The sequence below is a fragment of the Scyliorhinus torazame genome, chromosome 2, assembly GCF_047496885.1.
Source record: "Scyliorhinus torazame isolate Kashiwa2021f chromosome 2, sScyTor2.1, whole genome shotgun sequence".
In the NCBI taxonomy this organism is placed as follows: domain Eukaryota; kingdom Metazoa; phylum Chordata; class Chondrichthyes; order Carcharhiniformes; family Scyliorhinidae; genus Scyliorhinus; species Scyliorhinus torazame.
Window position 1 is genome coordinate 148,039,460 of NC_092708.1, and position 20,009 is coordinate 148,059,468.

At 45.7% G+C, this 20,009-nt stretch overlaps 1 protein-coding gene across 1 annotated transcript in view; it reads right to left on the reverse strand.

Moving 5' to 3' along the window:
* Positions 1-17,140, reverse strand: part of col5a2b (collagen, type V, alpha 2b) — a 338,815-nt gene extending 321,675 nt beyond the window's left edge. Inside the window, exon 1 of the mRNA XM_072477992.1 lies at positions 16,901-17,140. Within this exon, the coding sequence (XP_072334093.1) occupies positions 16,901-16,997 (97 nt within the window). The 5' untranslated portion in view covers positions 16,998-17,140. The remainder of the gene's footprint in view (positions 1-16,900) is intronic.
* Positions 17,141-20,009: the final 2,869 nt, after the last annotated feature.

Here is a 20,009-nt window from a genome sequence, read left to right on the forward strand (position 1 = left end):
AGGTTACAATATGATTTAGAAACTAATAATGAGTAGTTTTCAAGAAAAAGGCTCATTACATAACTTAATGTCAAATGGACAGTATTTGTCAAAAGCCTAGTTTTGTTAGAAGAGTGCACCATTTCAATATTAGGGCACATGCCTGAAATGAGATAAGATCATTTGCCTGAAAAACATAACACATTTAAGAATGTTTGAATTAAAGTAGAACATTTGTGCTGTTCACTCAAGTGTCAGCCTGGCGCTGCAAGACTGAAGGGTCACTGCCAGGGTTCGAAGCTGGAAATCAAATACATTTAATAATAATAATAATTGCTTATTGTCACAAGTAGGCTTCAATTAAGTTACTGTGAAAAGCCCCTAGTCGCCACATTCCGGTGCCTGTTCGGGGAGGCCGGTATGCATTCAAAGTGTCTATTGCAGACTTTATTTTTAAAAAGCACTAATATTCAGAAAAACCCAATCACTAGATTTACACTTCTTCAACCATATAGGAATAAACATTTCCTTCAAGTGCTTAATTCCTGATAAAAAATAAGTATTGTAATTCATGGTCCCACTTCAAAGAGTCTACAATGACTTGGAGCTGTCAATCAAACTGTGAAATGACAAGCATCCTGCTGAGATAATGGAGGATTGCAAAATCATTCATGCAGCACAAATACAATAATGATGACCCTCAGGTTGATGTCATCAGTCAGAGTTAAATAGCACTCATTTTTTTAAAAACACTGGACAGTTCTTTTTTTTTTAAAAAAAGGCTGAAATTTTAAATGCCATGACAGCTAAACATTTGTTTTTTACAGCCACTTTTCACATTTTTGACAGTTCCTCTTGACAGCTCTATTGACAGTTCCAACTGATTTATATACATTTTATGCACACTCATGTCCAGTTTAACAATCCCAAAGGGTACCTTACCACCTCCAAAGAACACCTGACCTCTGCCAAATGTATTCTGCAACTGTATGCAAAGAGAGTACCATCTCTCCAAAGGACTCTGTAAAATTCCTACCCCATCTAATCTGTACACGTTGCATTTTCCACTCCTGAATATTGAAACTCAGCCATAACCGGAGGCAGCTGTCATTTTATGCCCCTGTCAAGCATGCATGCACACCCCAACCCAGTCCTATTCCTGCCCTGCAAAAATGGTAGGTGCCATGTTCGAGGCCGGGACTTCTGGATTTTGGCCATTTTCACAATGGTGGAGGGGCTCTCTATTGTAATAAAGATCCAGGCCTTACTCTGCAAATAGTAAACAAATATAAGGGGCGGGATTCTCCGCCGGCGGGCTGCCCCGTTTTGCTGGCAGCCTGGGTTTTTCCCAACGGCGTGGGGCTGCCCCACAATGGGAAACCCCATTAACCGGCCGGCATAACGAAGAATCCCGGCGGCGGGGTGAAGCAGAAATGTGGCGCGGCGGAACGGAGAATCCCACCAAAGATATTCAAGCAAAAGAGAGGAAACTGACACAATGAGGTGTCAATAAAAATGAGTGTAGTTCCTTCTGAATGTAAAGTTAGTCAAATATAAATTTCATAATATTCCTGCTTCTGAAAAATCTTTCCATATCACCTGAGCAATCATACTGCTATTCTACTCCCTCAGCCAGTGCAGGAGACAAAACAACACTTTATAGTGTTATAGAATGACTCTTTGAAAAACATAAATGCCTCATTTCTATACTAAGAATAAGAAAAACTACAACAGAGATACAAAAATAGATTAAATGTGATTAGTTCATGCTTTTATGCACATAAAATAGCTTATCAAAAACTAAAGCCAGCATGTCACTGTTAAATCATGTTTCAATTGTATTACTTATTTCATTGGAAATAATTTTATCAATCAATCAAACAGTTTGATGGTAAATGTTAGATTTGCCAAGTTTCATAAACAGTATTTTATTGAAGAAAGCATACTACTGGGATATTTTAACCCCCAAAAATGGGGGTATATAAAAATGTTCAAATTCTCAAATCCGATCTCCAGGCCACCTTGAATTCACCCGGTTCCAACAAGCCAGGAACAAGAGGCAGGTTGGTCAGTTACCTGATTATAATGAGGCTGCATGCCTCAGATTTAATCTCCATTTTAGGTTTAAATCTCACTGACTGGGTTGCCCAGACCTCGGAAAATACAGCCACTAAAAGGAGGGAGGACTGCTGGATAAAGCTGAGAAGTATCTTTCTGCTTAGCTACTAGGTTCAGCCTACCTTCTTCAGCCCCACACACTCTAACCCAAGGTTGGCACCCAATTCCTGAGCCATTGGGCAGGATTCTCTCAGCCCAGGCTGGGCCGGAGAATCGCCGGACCGGGCGCGAATCGCGTGACGCCTCCCCGGTCTGCCGATTCTCCAGTTTCCGGAGAACCGGCGCCATTGGTGCCAGTGCGGTCGGCGCAGCGCAGGTCGGGGGCCACTCTATACTGCCCCTCCCGGTAATTCTCCGCCCGGGATGGGCCGAGCGGCCGTACAAAAAATCCAAGTCCCGCCGGCGCCGTCCATGTGTGATCTTATCCGGCGAGACCTCGGCGTGCATCCATCTGGAGGCGGCCTGGTTGGGGTGGGGGGGGGGGGGGTGGTGGAGGAGGGGTACGACCCTGGGGGGGGTGCCTCCACTGTAGCCTGGCCCACGATCGGGGCCTACCGATCAGCAGGCCGGCCTCTCGGGCTAGGGGCCTCTTTCATTCCGCGTCAGCCCCTGTAGCTCTACGCCATGTTGCGCTGGGTCCAGGGCGGAGAAGGGAGCCACCGCGCCTGCGCGCAATCGCGCTGGTCGCATTGCGCATGCGCAGACCCACGGCACCCATCTGACGCCGATATCAGCAGCTGGAGCAGCGTGGGCCGCTCCAGTGCCGTGCTGGCCCCCTCGAAGGTTCAGAATCGCTGATCCTGAGGGCATGTTGACGCCATCGAGAAATGCCTCAGGATCAGAGAACCCCGCCCATTATGTCCCACTTTCCCTCACTCCCTTTCCTTAGTTAACCACTCCCTCCCTTACTCACTACCATGTTGTGACCTCCAATCTCCCCCTGGCCCTTCCAATCACTCCACTCCTCCTCAAATCCTCATCCTCGCCAAAACAAAAAATCCAAACTCCTCCATCAGTGATCTTTCTGATCACACTGTCTGCTCTCAGTCTGTCTGACTGTGGCTGGAAAATGGAGACAAGGACAATTAATCAGAGCCTGCTCTTACATTAGGCGATATTAAAGGACTTCCCGACCTCAAGACAGTTGCCCACTTCCTCTCAGCCTCAGAGCCAATATTGAGGCCTACATGTAACCTGCATACAATGCTCACTGGGATCACATTGTAGCCAGTTGGTTCTGCAGATGTATTATGAAACGTTCCAGAGAATTTTAGATCCTATAAACACTAAATGTTTTGTTTCCAAGCCAAAATTCACTGGAAAGTTTTATAACATAACTCAAGCTGCAAAAAAATTATGTCATCCTCCCCAGCTTGCATTGTATGAAGGAGCAACAGCATTTAAAAAAAATAACCGTACACTTACAAGTTGGGAATCAGAACATAAGTTTTTTTTTTTAATTGATTTACGGGATGTGGGCATCGCTGGTTAGGCCAGCATTTATTGACCATCCCTAGTTGCCCTTCCAAAGGTGGTGGTGAGCTGCCTTCCTGAACCGTTGCAGTCTTTGAGGTGTAGGTACATCCACTGTTCTTTTAGGGAGTTCTGGGATTTTGTCCCAGCGACAGTGAAGGAATGGCGATATATTTCCAAGTCAGGGTGGTGAGTAACTTGGAGGGGAACCTCCAGGTGGTGAGGTTCCCAGGTACCTGCAACTCTTGTCCTTCCAGATGCTAGTGGTTGTGGGTTTGGAAGGTGCTATGTCTAAGGAACCTTGGATAGTTCCTGCTGTGCATCTTGTAGATGATATACAAGGCTGCTACTGTTCGTCGGTGGTGGAGAGTTTGAATGTTTGTGGAAGAGGGAGTAATCAAGCGGGCTGCTTTGTCCTGGATTGTGTCGATCTTGAGTGTTGTTGGAGTTGCACTCATCCAGGCAAGTGGAGAGTATTCTATTACACTCCTGACTTGTGCCTTGCAGATGGTGGATAGGCTTTGGGGGGTCAGGAGGTGTGTTACTCGCTGTAGGATTCCTAGCCTTTGACCTGCTCTACGGGCCACAGTATTAATATGGCTAGTCCAGTTCGGTTTCTGTTCAATGGTAACATCCAGGATATTGATTAAGGGGGATTCAGCGATGGTGATGCCATTGAATGTCAAGGGGTGGTGGTTAGATCCTCTTGCCACTTGTCAGCCCAAGCCTGGATATTGTCCAGGTTTTGCTGCATTTAGACATGGACTGCTTCATCATCTGGGGAGACGTGAATGGTGCTGAACATTGTGTAGTCATCCACAAACATCCCCACTTCTGACCTTATGATGGAAGAGAGATCGTTGATGAAGCAGCTGAAGATGGTTGGGCCAAGAGCAGTGCAGGTTTCAGAACATTTTGGAGAATATTCTGTTTGTCAATAGTTTAATAAATTTGAAATTGTTTTCGGACCTCCCCCCTCTTTGTTGTGATGTCTGTCTTCTTTCTCATTAAAGATAAAGTGCATTATTATACTTAACCATATAACAAATGAAGCAAGAATAAAGGGAGGCAAAGACTCCTGGATAAAGCTGCTAAGTGTCTTTCTACTTAGCTACTAGGTCTAGCCTACCTTCTTCAGACGCACACCACGGCCCCACTTTAACCCATGATTGGCACTCCATTCCCAAGCTTTAAATAAATACTATTGATCAACTGCACTTTCCCTTTGTGATGCAAAAACTATTGTATTATCGCAATAATGAGATCAAGTCTGTCAATCCTTGTTGGTCAAATACCTAAATACAGCCCTAAAACTGTGGATTTAGATGCCAGAAACGCAGTAGGCAAGGTTTCCGCCTTCTCAATTGCCAGAGTACTGACCCCAGTAACAATCGTGGGTTCGGCTCATTTTAATATTGCTGGGAGAGGTAAAAGATTTGTGAACTGCTGGCAAATGTTGAGAATGTCAGAAAGATCTGGAAAATACATGGAAGGAGGGAACATTTTGGGTTGTAATGCTGAATTGCTCTTAAGCCTATACAAGAACATAAGCTGAGCCAATAGGCTAAATATTCAAGACGTGTCTCCAAAAGGAATTGTTAAGGAGATAGCATCGAACTTCTTGGGGAGTGAGATAATTATTCTTCTGACTGAAATGAGACATTAAAAGGTGGGAATGGATGAGAGGAGACCTCTTACAGAAGCCAGGCTCATATGAAATGAGCTGCAGGAATAGCAACTTTATGTCATCTCCAATGCAGGAAGTAATTTCATGACCTCCAATGTAAGCACATTAGTAGCAAGCTGCCATTCATCTCTGTTTTACACTTTACAGACTGATATTAACCCTGGGGCTGCAGTTTCAAACTTAAAAAGGTATAAACCTGTAGAGAAAATGAACTTTGTGCAATTTTGGTCTCCTTACCTGAGGAGGGATAAACTTGCTGTAGAATGGATGTTCACCAGATTGATTCACCAGGTGAGAATTTTGAGATGTGAGGAGAGATGGAGCAGTATGAGCTGATACTCTCTGGAGGCAAGAAGAAGAATCTGTGATCTCATTGAGATATTTAAAATTCTTAAAGGATGTGATTGAGTAGATGCCAAGAGGCTATTTCCCTGACTGCAGAGTCTAGAGCCAGGATTCAGAGTCTCAGGATAAATCGTAGGTCGTTTAGGACTGAAGTGAGGAGAAAAGTCTTCATTCAGGGATTGTAAACCTTTGGAATTGTCTAATCTAGATGTGCCATCATTGAGATCAGAGCATGAAGGGATACTAGGATTCGGCAGAAAAGTGGAGTTAGCATATAGCAGATCAGCGATAATCTTGTGAATTGTGGAGTAGGCACAAGGTGCCAAATAGCCTACTCTTCTGTTCTTATGTCCTGATCCTTCACAATTATAGGTTTATCAGCGGTGATCCCTGCAAGGTGTTTCTTTGATGAAATTCTATGGACATACAAATCCTATTTGATTTGCCAAATAATCCAGCCTGTGAGTGAAAGCAATAACAATAATGATGAGCAGAATCAACCCATAGTTTTGACAAAGGGTCATCTGGACTCGAAATGTTAGCTCTTTTCTCTGCCTACAGATGCTGCCAGACTTGCTGAGAGTTTCCAGCATTTTCTCTTTGGTTTCGGATTCCAGTCCGCAGTAGTTTGCTTTCAACCCATAGTTATCTGTTTCAGATTGAAAACCGTAGTGTCGCTCTCCAACAGCCGAGCTTTATCTCCAGATTCTCTGGCACTCAGCGTTCAGAGAATCTGAGGGCGTGGCTTCCACCATCATTCTGGCGGGACAGGGCCTGATGGAGCCAGCAACGCAGGCTCCATAGAGATCAGGGCGGCATCTTTAAAGGATGCCCCAATCTACGATAAAAATAACGCCTCCCCCGCCCACTACCTCCCCATGGACATGGGTATTCCTCCCACAAGCATCAGGGCAACCATTCCCCCATCACACAAGGATTGGGGATCATCCCACTCCTAAAAAGAATCAGGGCATGCTGCCACAACCCCCTGCAATGGGGCGCCCCAGGGGGCTTGGCTCTGGCAGTGCCAGGTTGGCAGTGCCGGTTTGATAATGCCAGGATACTGGGCGGCACGTGGCGCAGTGGTTAGCACTGGGACTATGGCACTGAGGACCCGGGTTCGCATCCCGGCCCTGTGTCACTGTCCGTGTGGAGTTTGCACATTCTCCCCATGTTTGCGTGGGTTTCAACCCCACAACCCAAAAGATGTGCAGGTTAGGTGGATTGGCCACGCTAAATTGACCGTTAATTGGAAAAAAAATAATTGAGTACTCTAAATTTTTTTTAAAAAGACAATGCCAGGATACCAGGGGCTGTGCCAGGGCCCCTCTCTCCATGAGCGCCGTGATTACCTTTGCACCCAGTGTAAGTCCAGCTCCACTGCTTCAGTTTAATATAAACCTGTTGTGAACCTTACCTATGTGATGCCATGTTGGCAAGGTATGAATATTCATTGAGGGGGAACATATTGCAGGGAAGCCTTCAATCATATTTTAATTTTTTAGAATTCATTCAAAGGAAGGGGCAAGAATCTCATTACATCACAAGTGAGGGGTGTGGAAAATCGGAAAACGAGATCTTGCTGTTGAGAATTTGTTCCCCAGCTCTCGCGCGATTTTGGGCCCACGTCACCATTTACCCTGATGACTAACATGGGCTCAAAATCTCCGCCATTGTTGTCATCAATCAGAGAAAAATCCAAATAATTGCGAGAACAAATAAAACATTAAAAGCGCTTCACAGGGACATCATAAAATATTGTTTGGTACTGAGTGATGTACGAGCTATGAGGACTGGCTTGGTCAAAAAGATCGATTTTAAGGAGCATCTTAAGGCAGAGAGGTTCAGAGAGAGAATTATAGGAAGGTTTTATGATAATTTTTTTTTAAAAGGAGCAAAAATGATGGGCTTAGATTTGGATTGGCAGCCAAGATATCACACACAGATGGACATGAGGAAATCTCAAGTTACAAAGACACTTTTTACATCGCAAGATTGAAGTTCTAAATACTCAGGGGGTCGAGCAGCAGCTGAGGAGAGAGAAACTGTTAATGTTACAGGTTGATGACATGTCATCAGAACTGGATAAGTTCCAGATGCTGCCTGACCCCCTAGAAGTTCCCAATATTTTCTGTTTTGATTTCATATTTCCAGCATCCAGAGTATTTTGCTATTGTATTAGAATATATATGACTGGTAATAGTGGGAAAACAGAACAGGGACAATGGCTGGAATCTTCCGTTCTAAAGTCTAAGGTCAGTGGGAGTGATTTCCGTCAGGCGGCAGAGCGGTTGTCACTTGCGATCTTGCACTGTTCATTTCATTACTAATCCATCTGCAAGGAGCTTGGTGATGTGTGCAGAGGAGGCAGACAGGAACTCGCTATTCCTGCAGTTACCTCATGGGACTGAAGGTACAGGCATCATATTTAGCAGTCTGTATGATTGCTTCGACCTTTGCCTGGCCACTGCTACATCCTTCCCCGCTAACCCTTACTCCCTTCCATTGGTCAACTCCACACAACTTGCAATGCCACCACCCGGTCTCAAGCATAGTCTGACAAAACAGACACTCCCGAAAAGTACAATGCAGCACAACTCACCATAAATCATGGAAGAAGTCTAACTTGCTAGTTGCACGCCACTTATGGGGAGTCATAGAAACAAATCTTTTCTTTTCTCGCTGGTGGTCAACTTAATTTGGCGAGAAAACATATTTCCAGCAATGTGGCTTTTTAATGAGCATTCACGACTTGGATTTGATTTATTGTCATGTGTACCGAGGTACAGTGAAAAGTATTGTTCTGCGTACAGTCCAGACAGATCGTTCCATACATGAAAAAACATAGAACATATATAAATACACAATGTAAATACATAGGCACTGGCATTGGATGAATCATACGGAATGGAGCATGACCTGATAATGTGTGCAAAAAGGCTTCCCACACTGTTCGTTGGGAAGCTTGGTCTGCCTTTAACTCATCTTTAAAGTCCCAAGAACTTAATTCCTGAAGTCATAAAGGCTTACAGCATGGAAACAGGCCCTTCGGCCCAACTTGTCCATTCCGCACAGTTCTTACCACTAAGCTAGCCCCAATTGCCCGCATTTGGCCCAATAGAGTCATAGAGGTGAAAGGTTTATCTCGCTGACAGGAAACTAATTTTTGAGGTCAAACTAAGTTCCCCTGCCCACTAATCTTCCCACTGCTGGCAGGACTGGAAGATTCCACCCAATAGGAGGGAGTTCAAAGTTCAAGTCTGAGATTCAGTGGGACATAGAGTAGAAAAATGCGCAACAAGCTGACAATTGCCCATTGGCCCAGCGGGTGGAAGGAATGTAGGGTGGTGAGCAGTTGAGATACTAGATAACCACATGAAAAGGAAAGGAATGTGGAATGCTCTGCACTAGTTGATTTGTGTGGAACAAGTACTGATCAAAGATTCTGAAACAAAGTTTTCTGGTACCTACATGTAAGGGAATCCCTTTGCATGTGCAGAACAGTGAAGAAATAATGATGAGCAGAAAGACCATTGCATGTTGCGGTCTAATTTTACAGTCCCCAGATCTGGAAGCAGGAAAGAAGAAGCAGTGAGAGTGAAAGAGAGCAAGTGACCCAATGGTAGAACTGCCAAAGGCAGGCAGGGTACATTTACCCATGTACCACTGTCCAACTCATTCAACAACTCAGTTAGCAACTGGCATGTGTTTCATAGAATAATAGATTTACAGTGCAGAAGGAGACCATTCAGCCCATCGAGTCTGCACCGGTCCCTGGAAAGAGCACCCTACCCAAGCCCACGGCTCCACCCTATCCCTGCAAACCAGCAACCCCACCCAGCCGCTTTGGGCACTACGGGGTAATTTAGCATGGCCAATCCATCTAACCTGCACATCTTTGGACTGTGGGAGGAAACCGGAGCACCCGGAGAAAATCCATGCAGGCATGCGGAAAACGTGCAGACTCCGCACAGACAGGAGTCGTATCTGGGTGCCTGGAGCTGTGAAACAACGGTGCTAACCACTGTGCTACCGTGCTGCCCGAGATGGAATTTGAATAGTAGGAAATGAATATCCATTTGTAGATCAACAGGGAGAACAGGCCGAGCCCCAACATTGAGGGGCTAGGCCGACGCCGGAGGAATTTCCGCCCCGCCAGCTGGCGGAAACGGCCTTTGTTGCCCGCCAGCTGGCGCAGAAATGACATGTCGGGGTGGCGCATGCGCGGGAGCGTCAGCTGAAAGTTTCCCGCGCATGCGCAGTGGAGGGAGTCTCTTCCGCCTCCGCCATGGTGGAGACCGTGGCGGAGGCGGAAGGGAAAGAGTGCCCCCATGGCACAGGCCCGCCCGCGGATCAGTGGGCCCTGATCGTGGGCCAGGCCACCATGGGGGCACCCCCCGGGGTCAGATCGCCCCGCGCCCCCCCCCAGGACCCCGGAGCCCGCCCACGCCGCCTTGTCCCGCCGTTCAAAAGGTGGTTTAATCCACGCCGGCGGGACAGGCAATTTATCGGCGGGACTTCGGCCCATCCGGACCGGATAATCCAGCTGGGGGGCCCGCCAACTGGCGCGGCCCGATTCCCGCACCCGCCGAATATCCGGTACTGGATACTTCGGCAACCGGCGGGGGCGGGATTCACGGCAGCCCCCGGCGATTCTCCAACCCGGCGGGGGGTCGGAGAATGACGCCCATGATGTGGAGGTGCCGGCGTTGGACTGGGGTGGGCACAATAAGAAGTCTTACAACACCAAGTTAAAGTCCAACAGGTTTGTTTTCAATCACTAGCTTTCGGAGCACAGCTCCTTCAAAGAATCATAGAATTTACAGTGCAGTAGGAAGCCATTCGGCCCATCGAGTTTGCACCGGCTCTTGGCAAGAGCAACCCCCCCTTTAAGCCCACATCTCCACCCTATCCCCATAAACCAGTTACCCCACCTAACCTAAAGGCAATTTAGAACAACCAATCCACCTAACCTGCACATCTTTGGACTGTGGGAGGAAACCCACGCAGACACGGGGTGAAAGTGCAGGCTCTGCACAGACAGTGGCCCAAGCCGGGAATCGAACCTGGAACCCTGGAGCTGTGAAGCAATTGTGCTAACCATTGTACGACCGTGCTGCCTGGTAGCACAGTGGTTAGCACAGTTCACCTGAGTTCATCATTCACCTGAGGAAGGAGCTGAGCTCCGAAAGCTAGTGATTCGAAACAAACCTGTTGGACAATAATAGTCATTAGTGCATTCGAAATAGACTAATGCCTCTTTTAGAGTAATGACAGACAACTGCTATATGATTGCCTTAAATGTTTGTCAGCTATTTTAGCAACAGTACATTGTAGTTTATTGTTGGGAAGAGGGGGACGTTCTCTATCTTTGACCCTTGTGATGCCTACTTGAGAGATTAAGCTGACGCAGGAAAGCAAATTTCCATTCACTGGGATAGGGATTTCCAAACCTTTGGAGCTAGGCATGGATATAGATGTCAACATTATAAATAATGACTCCATCGGCCCCTTTGGGGCAGCGCGATGCCCGTCTGATTGGCGCCGTTTTGGGCGCCAGTCGGCGGACATCGCGCCGTTTCGGGAGAATTTCGCCCCATGACTCTATTATTGCCCAGGGAAAAATGTCATACAAACATGATTGAGCCTTCACTCACTATTGCCATGGACAGGAGCTGATATACGGAGGTACCTTATTTGCCACAGAATCAGAACAGCAACCTGTTCTATCATGATTGAATGTTTCGAATTCCTACACCGTTTTTACGCTCGCTGAGCAACATCACCAACTTCACAGATTTGTTACAGTGCAGGAGGCAATTTTGCCCTTTGGCTCTCCAAATGAGCATTATGGCTTAGTGCCATTCCCCTGCCTTTTCCTGGTACCCCTGTACATTGTTTCTTACATCTAATGCCCTCTCGAATGCTTCAATTGAACCTGCCGCCATTACACTTCCAGGAGGTGCACTCCAGACCCCAAAAGTTTTTTTTCACATCACATTTGCTTCAGTTGCAAATCACCTTAAATCTGTGCCCTCTCGTTCTTGATCCTTTTACACGGGGAACAGTTAAGTGCTGTCAATTTCCAGCTGACCACTTCAAAATCATTCAAGCATGATGGGAGGCGATTGGAAAGCACTTAACTCTATTTGAAGGGGTTGATGTTTCTAAACATTGCATTTAGAGCACTTCAGTTACTCAACCGTGAAGGAAGATGAATGAAGCAAAGCTGACAGCTGTGTGGGTGTGGAAGCTGTCAATCACAGCCTAGTAAGGGAAATGAATGAATGGCTTGCAGTTTCCCTTTCCAGGAATTGACTCATGGTGCTTCCTGCGTCTGAGCCAGTAGGTGCATTGCCCAGGCGAGTATTACAAGAATAATATTTTCACTGCCTCTGTTTGGACTGCTCTCTAGCTTCCAGACAGGGGTATCTTTTCAGGGGGCCTCCAGATAAGGGTCTCTTTTCTGGGGGTCTATTTATGTCAACAGTCTCTGGGGGATCTTATTATTTAGAGGGTCTCTGATGGGGTCTTCTTATTTAGGTTGCCTCTGGGAGTGCCTTGTCGGGTCACTAGAAAATGAGCTCAAATAGCACAAGGCAGATTGAGAAGTTGAAATCAGTTTAAATAAAGAAATCTGAAAATTAAGACCCAAACAATTTTAAAACTCAGGCCTCATTTGAGTAGACCAGTCCAGCCAGACCATCCACAGCACCAAGCCAGCAGACAAGAGTCAGGCAAATGCACCGGGTCACAATCACGAACAGTCCCAGCAAGGATAAGGAAAGGGTGTAAATCATAGGCAACATCCTGTGCAGAAGAGGTCCAAGCAAAGCACAAAAATATATTTTTACCTGCCTGACCTCTTCTGTGAGGATACTCATTCAAACAGGTCACCAAGAAACTAAAAGAGAAGATTTCCTTCTCTCTTCCCCACTTTCCTCTCCCCACTCCCCACCCCCAAGCACTCCCCTTCTTTGCCTTCTCCACCCAACCTGGGCATACCCAATAGAGCATTCCTGGTGTGTGCAGACATGCCCTGGAAGAGCCTTGTGGGTAGAAAACCAAAACAGATATCCAATCACTCCTGCGATGGCTGCAGCTGCATTACTTACATTAATAGCCTCCACCCTTAAATCTAGGAACAAGGAGCCCTTTCCTTTTTTACATTCATGCATGGCTGAGACTGGGCACAAGGCCTAAGGCCTACTTCTTCTGGCTATCCTTCTTCAGGCACTGGGGGAGGAAAATGAACTAATGATGGTGCAAACAATAGCTGCAGAAATAAGAATACTCATCTCAGTTGTGTTCCCAGCTGCCGTCATTTTTATTTCTGTTATGAAGTTGTACATTTAAACTACTACCTTCCTCTCTCTTCAGACGTGAGCCAACCTACCTCTGATGGCATCTGGATAAAATTATGCTGAATCCAATTAGAACAGTCCCAATCCCAATTTCTTCCATTTGGGAAAAATCATTATCAAACAGGACCTTGATCCAAGCATAACATTTTCCAGAAAATTAGTTCTGCAGTGATCAGGGTTCAATTGTACTGAAAACAACCAGTGATGTAGCACTGAATCCTTTCAATGTGTCGTATTCTTCCCACGCAAATACATAATGTAACCCTCCCAAGCTTAATTCTAAACAAAGTCCCCCCTGTTTCCATTTACCATTTAAAAAGCATTTTATGTTTTTAATTCATATTCAGTGGTAAGTAGCAAAAGATTGCCAAAAATATTTACATTCCTTGGTTTTGTTATATAATATTTAGAGTTGGGAGTTCCCATCTACAAGAAAATACGCATTCATTTTTATTATTTTCAGTCAATTCACCTGCTCTGTTTAATAACTTCTCATCAGAGTAGTGATGAAATAGATCCTCCAATGTCCTTATTCTTTGTTAAAGAAGTGACAAGCAAGTCCTAAATTCAAGCTAAAATAAATGAAATAATTGGACATCTTTCTTCCTCCCGGTGTAAGCTCAATTCAATTGTAGGAGGATATATAATAATCACCTTAACTAGACAGAATATAAAAAGCTTGTATAAAATGCCAGTGCTGTAAATTGTAGCGGTTGCTTTTGAAATGGTTCCTGGGGCGAGATTCTCCGACCCCCCCCCCCGCCGGGTCGGAGAATCGCCGGGGGTTGGCGTGAATCCCGCCCCCGCCAGTTGCCGAATTCTCCGGCACCAGATATTCGGCAGGGGCGGGAATCGTGCCGCGCCGGTTGGCGGGCCCCCCCCCCCCGCCGTGATTCTCCGGCCCAGATGGGCCGAAGTCCCGCTGCTAGAATGCCTGTTCCGCCGGCGTAGATTAATCCACCTACCTTACCGGCGGGACAAGGCGGCGTGGTCGGTCTCCAGGGTCCTGGGGGGGGGGGGGGGGGGTGATTTGGCCCTGGGGGGGTGCCCCCACGGTGGCCTGGCCCGCGATCGGGGCCCACCGATCCGCGGGCGGGCCTGTGCCGTGGGGGCACTCTTTTCCTTCCGCCTTCACCACAGTCTCCACCATGGCGGAGGCGGAAGAGACTCCCTCCACAGCACATGTGCGGGGATGCCGTGAGCGGCCACTAACGCTCCCGTGCATGCGCCGCCCGGAGATGTCATTTCCGCGCCAGCTGGCGGGGCACCAAAGGTCTTTTCCGCCTGCTGGCGGGGCGGAAGTTAGTCCGGCGCGGGCCTAGCCCCTTAAGGTTGGGGCTCGGCCCCCCAAGATGCGGAGGATTCCGCACCTTTGGAGCGGCGCGCTGCCCGACTGATTTGCGCCGTTTTGGGCGCCGGTCGGCGGACATCGCGCCGATACCGGAGAATTTCGCCCCAGATCTTGATCACTTTGGAGACAGTCGAGCCTTTCCTCAAGTTGTCCATTGAAATTGACCAGTAGGGGGCTGCAAACAGCTCCATAACTTCTGCAATTGTGCGGTGCGCTTTGCAAGGCTCACATTCAAAGCACACTCGATACAAGCTAACATTGAACTAAACCCCTGTTATTCAGAAATCTACAGTCGATGGATGAAATATAGATTTCTCATTTAGTTTCTTTATGATTTTCCCCCCATTAAAAACAAACTGAATGATTTAAGCAAAAGGACGACCCACCAAAAGAATGAGTTTGCTAGCCCCATCATGTTGTGAACCAGGCAAACTTTCTGCACAATGTTTTTCAGCCATTGTTCAGGGCTTGTCGTTAGAAATAGGAATGATTCAGCCGAGAGTCAGAGGCTATTCAATTCACCCGAGATGTTCTTGACTGTCACTTTAACAAATCATGATTGCAAAATCTCTCCTCTATGAAAACCCAAACCATGAGAGGCGCAGTGGCCAAATGTGTGAGGAAAAAGATTGTAAAAGCTTCCATCCAACATGACACAAATGCTATGACTTCATTAGCACATTGCTGATTAATAACATTTAAAACTGTAAGAATACCAACTGTCAAGATTGATTCCAAGCTAACATTTTTTTAAATTAATTTATAAATGAAACAACATTTCTTATCCAGCAGTTGTCTGTTTATGAATGACAATTTGTTTTGTGTAAATGAGAAAGCATCAACTGCAAATCAAACTCAGATCTCTGTCCAATCTTGCCCACAGCATTTCGGTCTTGATGTTCTATTTCCTACAGGTCTGTGACTTTTGACTTCTATTAATCTTTGCTCGTTAATGCTTCCTTGAAAACTGAGCACAAGCATAAGAGAAACATTATGTTTGATGTGGATTTTATTTGGCAAGTCTACTCTGCAATGACGTGATCTATAATCTATTTCCCTATGGCTATATATCACAGTGGAATAAATTAATCGGGGGTTTTGGTTGGTGGAAAAGAATAGAAAACAGATTTTGGATCATTGTATAAGCGTTTCCCCCAGGAGCACAACAACATGCAGATGGACTTTAAGTAATTTAACGCATACATGTACTGTTAGGAAGCACTTGAGTATTAAGAAATGCATGTGTTACTTTTAACAGCATTGGTGCTCAGTGAACCAAGTGATGATAATTTCCTCACAGAAACAGCCTCACAAATGTGCATGTTAGTCATTTTATCAGCTTTTCCAGCTGTGGGATGATGATTCACATTAAAGATATGGCAAATGCTACATCCCAGTCTCTTTGAAGAATATTACCAAACAATGAAGCACACTTTCAGATTCAGGGCTGCATTAAGGCCTCAATTCTTTAAATGTGTACAACATGATTTGATGTGTTATTAACTTTATACAGTTATAAATGAAAAAGTGAACTCGACTGGCAAACCATATTGTTATAAGTAACCTCTGAATGCTTTTCTGAGGACCAATTTGTCTAATTATTCTTGCTGCTGATGCCTCATTGGCCACACAAATGAATTCAACATATTTTCCACAAGTAAGTAGTAACTGTGCCATCAAAAACCTTAAAATCTCTTCAAGTGCTACTTAAATGAGTTTGCATTAAATCATTTTATCAAATATAGATTCCAAAGTCAAAACATCAATGGATACAAAAATAAATCAAGTTAGTTCACCAATATTTAAATGGGCAGTTCAATTATATAACTCTCTCTTAACAGTTCCCTGTAAGGGGAAAATATCCAGCGTGTATAGAGTGAGGTACTTAAATGCCAGACTTTCTTCACCAGTCAGTAATGGGTGAGAGCACTGGAACTGGCAAGATCAATGTAAGAGTCTGGACTGGATCAGATGCTGTCAGTGTAACATAAGGCAAAAGCTAATGCATATGATCATTTATACAACGTGGCAAACAAGCCATCTGGCTTTTAATCAGCCCCATTGCAACTCGGAGGCCGTCTTTACATTATCAGAGACAGAAAAAAAAAGTGCATTGCTGAGTGTCCGCCTTGGGGTGGTGAACTTCAGATGTTCACGAGTGTAAAGATTTGATAAACTTTTGTTGAAGCAAATTCTTGGATTTTACCAAAAGCCATTGCTGCTATTCCACAATTGTCATTTCCTTATGATTTCAATTGTTTTTTTTAGCCAGGGCTAAGGCGTCTCGTGAATCTGACTGGAATCTCACGGTCATGCTTGAAACCGTTTTGTTCATTCCAATCTGTTTTCCTTCCCCTTATTTCTTTCACATGGGATAATATGCATTCTAACTGGATCTATTTTCAATCATGTGAAACTTTCAATTAACTAGTACTTTGGCAAAACAGTGCACAGCTGCTAAATTTCTAAACAAAACATTGTTTCCTGACATCCTGCAACACACATCAAAGAACATACTGTGATTAGAAAAAGGCAGTTGTCAGCAATGTAACTCCAAAGTTAGATGTGAAACATGTAACTTACCGATTTCTGTCTCAATCTCCTGATTTTTTACCAGTCTTAATTGTGCCAGCGCTATGGCAAAAAGCAGCAAAGTTCCCATGTGCACCAGGTTCCCCATGTCTAAATATCAGACATGAAAGTCTGTGCGGATCAGTGGTAGAGTATCAATTCACGAACATCAAGTCAATGTGTTCCTGTTCCTTTTCAGCACCAGGCCCAGCTGAATCTCTGCAATGTTCCTTCTGCTAGTAAAGCTTTTAAATGGGATAACTCTTGGCAACTCTCCTTTTCCTGCCTCTTCCCTGAAACCAGAGCCTCAGATTGGCCCTCTAATGTTCAGACTTGTAGTTGATTGATACCAGTTTACTGAATAACACACCCACATTGTTAGATAGTGAAGCAGACATTGGTTATGTTTAAAACACTGCAGTGAGAATCTAACAAATATATTTGTCAGTGGGATACTTTTTGAGGTGCATTTATAAATTATATGCTCCTTATTTCAAGTTAGATTTCAAAAGGCCAATCACCAAGAAGAAATTAGGTGAAAACATTTGAAAATCATTCGGTGTATTCTTGCTCAGGGAAGAAACTGTGATTTTTTTTTCCATCCCTCCGGCCTCTGAGTGGAGAATCTAGCGGCAGACAAAAAGTTGGAAACCCACCCACGTAAAAACCATTTACAGTTCTCCCAGTGGCGGATTAATGGTGGGTTAGTTATCCCGCTGCCTCGAGGCGTGAATGCCACTTGCATTCATTTACATCTCATGAATCCTCATTAAAACAGCTGCTCCCCGGAATTCCGTCATACCTTCCCTTCTTGTGACACGCCAGCGGGAAATTACGTTGGCATCAAAACAAACCGAGAATGTGCGACACACACAAGTCAGGTGTCATGCACATTGGACTTTAGTTCACTTGTGAATTTGAGGTGAGTGCTATTATCTGCCTCCTGACCACAGCCTCCAGGACCTCCCAGAATGTGGAGGGTGTCGTGTTAATCACCCTGGGGTAACACGGACTGAAACTGGATGCAGTTGTACTTGAAAGTAGACTCCAAACTTTGATGTTAGTTCAATACGCTTTATTGAACTTGTTAAGCAGTGCACACAGTTCGCTGAGGGTTTGACACTCTACTAGTCTAAGCATGCTTACTATAACTAACTCGACCAGACTAGCTCTGAGCCACGTGTAGAAGGTGCTAACTGATATATACACCCTGACTGTCACTACAGTTGTCACCAGTGGAAAGAGGCAGAGTGTTGATGCCTCGTGTGTATTATAGTGGCAGACCACCTTCTAGTGTTCTGCCTGGTGATTGGTTGTGTTCTGTCCTGTGCGTTGATTGGCTGTACTGGGTGTCTGTCACTACCTGTCTGTATCTCATTATGTGCATGAGTGCATATCATGACATCTCCCCTTTGTTAAAAAAAATGTTGGTTGCTTGGAGCATATGCGACTGTATTTACATGTAGAACTATTTACATTAAATGGCGAGTGGATGAAAGCGAGTGGATGAATATATACATAAGAAGTGTCTAGCGTGCAGATACAGAACAAAATTTACAAGAGAAATGTCCATAACTCCAATCTTTGGGGCTTGCGTCTGATCAATGTCAACCGCCTGAGAGGTGGAGGTGGGGACAACAGCACCTTGAAAGGTGGGATTGCTACCAGATTGATGGCCTTGTGGTGCGAGGTGTCTGGAGGAGGCATAACAACATCTGGAAAAGTAGAATATGGTGGTGGGCAGGCAACTTTGCGCAGTGCCCTTCTGTTGTGCCTGACAAGGGAGCCATCAGCCATATGAACTACAAACGATCTGGGAGCAGCCTGTCGAACAACAACAGTTGGAGCTGACCAGCCTCCATCAGATAGCTTGATCCGAACAGCATCCTCCGGAGATAGCACAGGCAAATCGGTAGCAGGAGCATCGTACGTCAGCTTTTGCCGGTTCCTGAGTTGCTGCACCTTTTGCAGCACTGGTAGGTGATCCAGGTCTGGTAAGTGTATGGCTGGAACAGTCGTCCGCAGGTCTCTGTTCATGAGGAGTTGAGCCGGAGACATACCGGTGGACAGAGGGGTTGCCCTGTATGCCAACAGCGCAAGGTTAAAGTCAGAAGCAGAGTCCGCAGCCTTGCAGAGCAGTTGCCTCACTATAGGGACCCCTTTCTCAACCTTCACGTTGGACTGCGGGTAGTGTGGGCTTGAGGTCATGTGGTTGAATCGGTACGACTTGGCCAAATTGGACCAGTCTTGGCTGTGGAAGTAGGGACCATTGTCACTCATGACAGTGAGTGGAACACCATGCCTGGCAAATGTCTCCTTGCAGGCCTGGATGACTGTCCTTGATGGGAGGTCTGACAGCTTCACAACTTCTGGGTAATTTGAGAAGTAATCTATGATGAGCACATAGTCACGCCCATTGACGTGAAAAAGGTTTATTCCCACCTTGGACCACGGAGAGGTCATGATCTTGTGTTGCTGGAGTGTTTCTTTTGCTTGAGCGGGCTGGAAACGCTGGCAGGTTATACAATTGAGGACCATGTTGGATATGTCCTGGCTGATTCCAGGCCAATAGACAGCCTGTCGGGCCCTGCGCCTACACTTTTCGAGGCCTAGGTGTCCCTCATGCATTTGTTTGAGCACGAAGCTCTGCAGACTGTGAGGAATAACAATACGATCTAGCTTGAGGAGGATCCCCTCGACGACTGTCAGGTCGTCATTCACATTAAAGATCTGAGGGCATTGCCCTTTTTGCCAGCCATTTGCAAGGTGGCGCATTACACGCTGCAGAAGAGGGTGCTTGGCAGTCTATTCTCGAATGTTGACCACTCTTTCATCTGAGGCTGGGAGGTTGCTGGCACACAGCTGCACCTGTGCCTCAATCTGGCGGATGAAGTCAACCTGTTCCCAGGGCGAGGTGATGGAGCGGGACAGGGAATCCGCAATTATCAGCTCCTTGCCTGGTGTGTACACTAACTCAAAATCGTACCTTCGGAGTCGAAGGAGAATGCGCTGAAGCCTGGGTGTCATGTCATTCAAGTCCTTATGAATGATATGGACCAAGGGTCTGTGGTCAGTCTACACTGTGAATGTTGGTAGACCCTAGACGTAGTCATGGAACTTT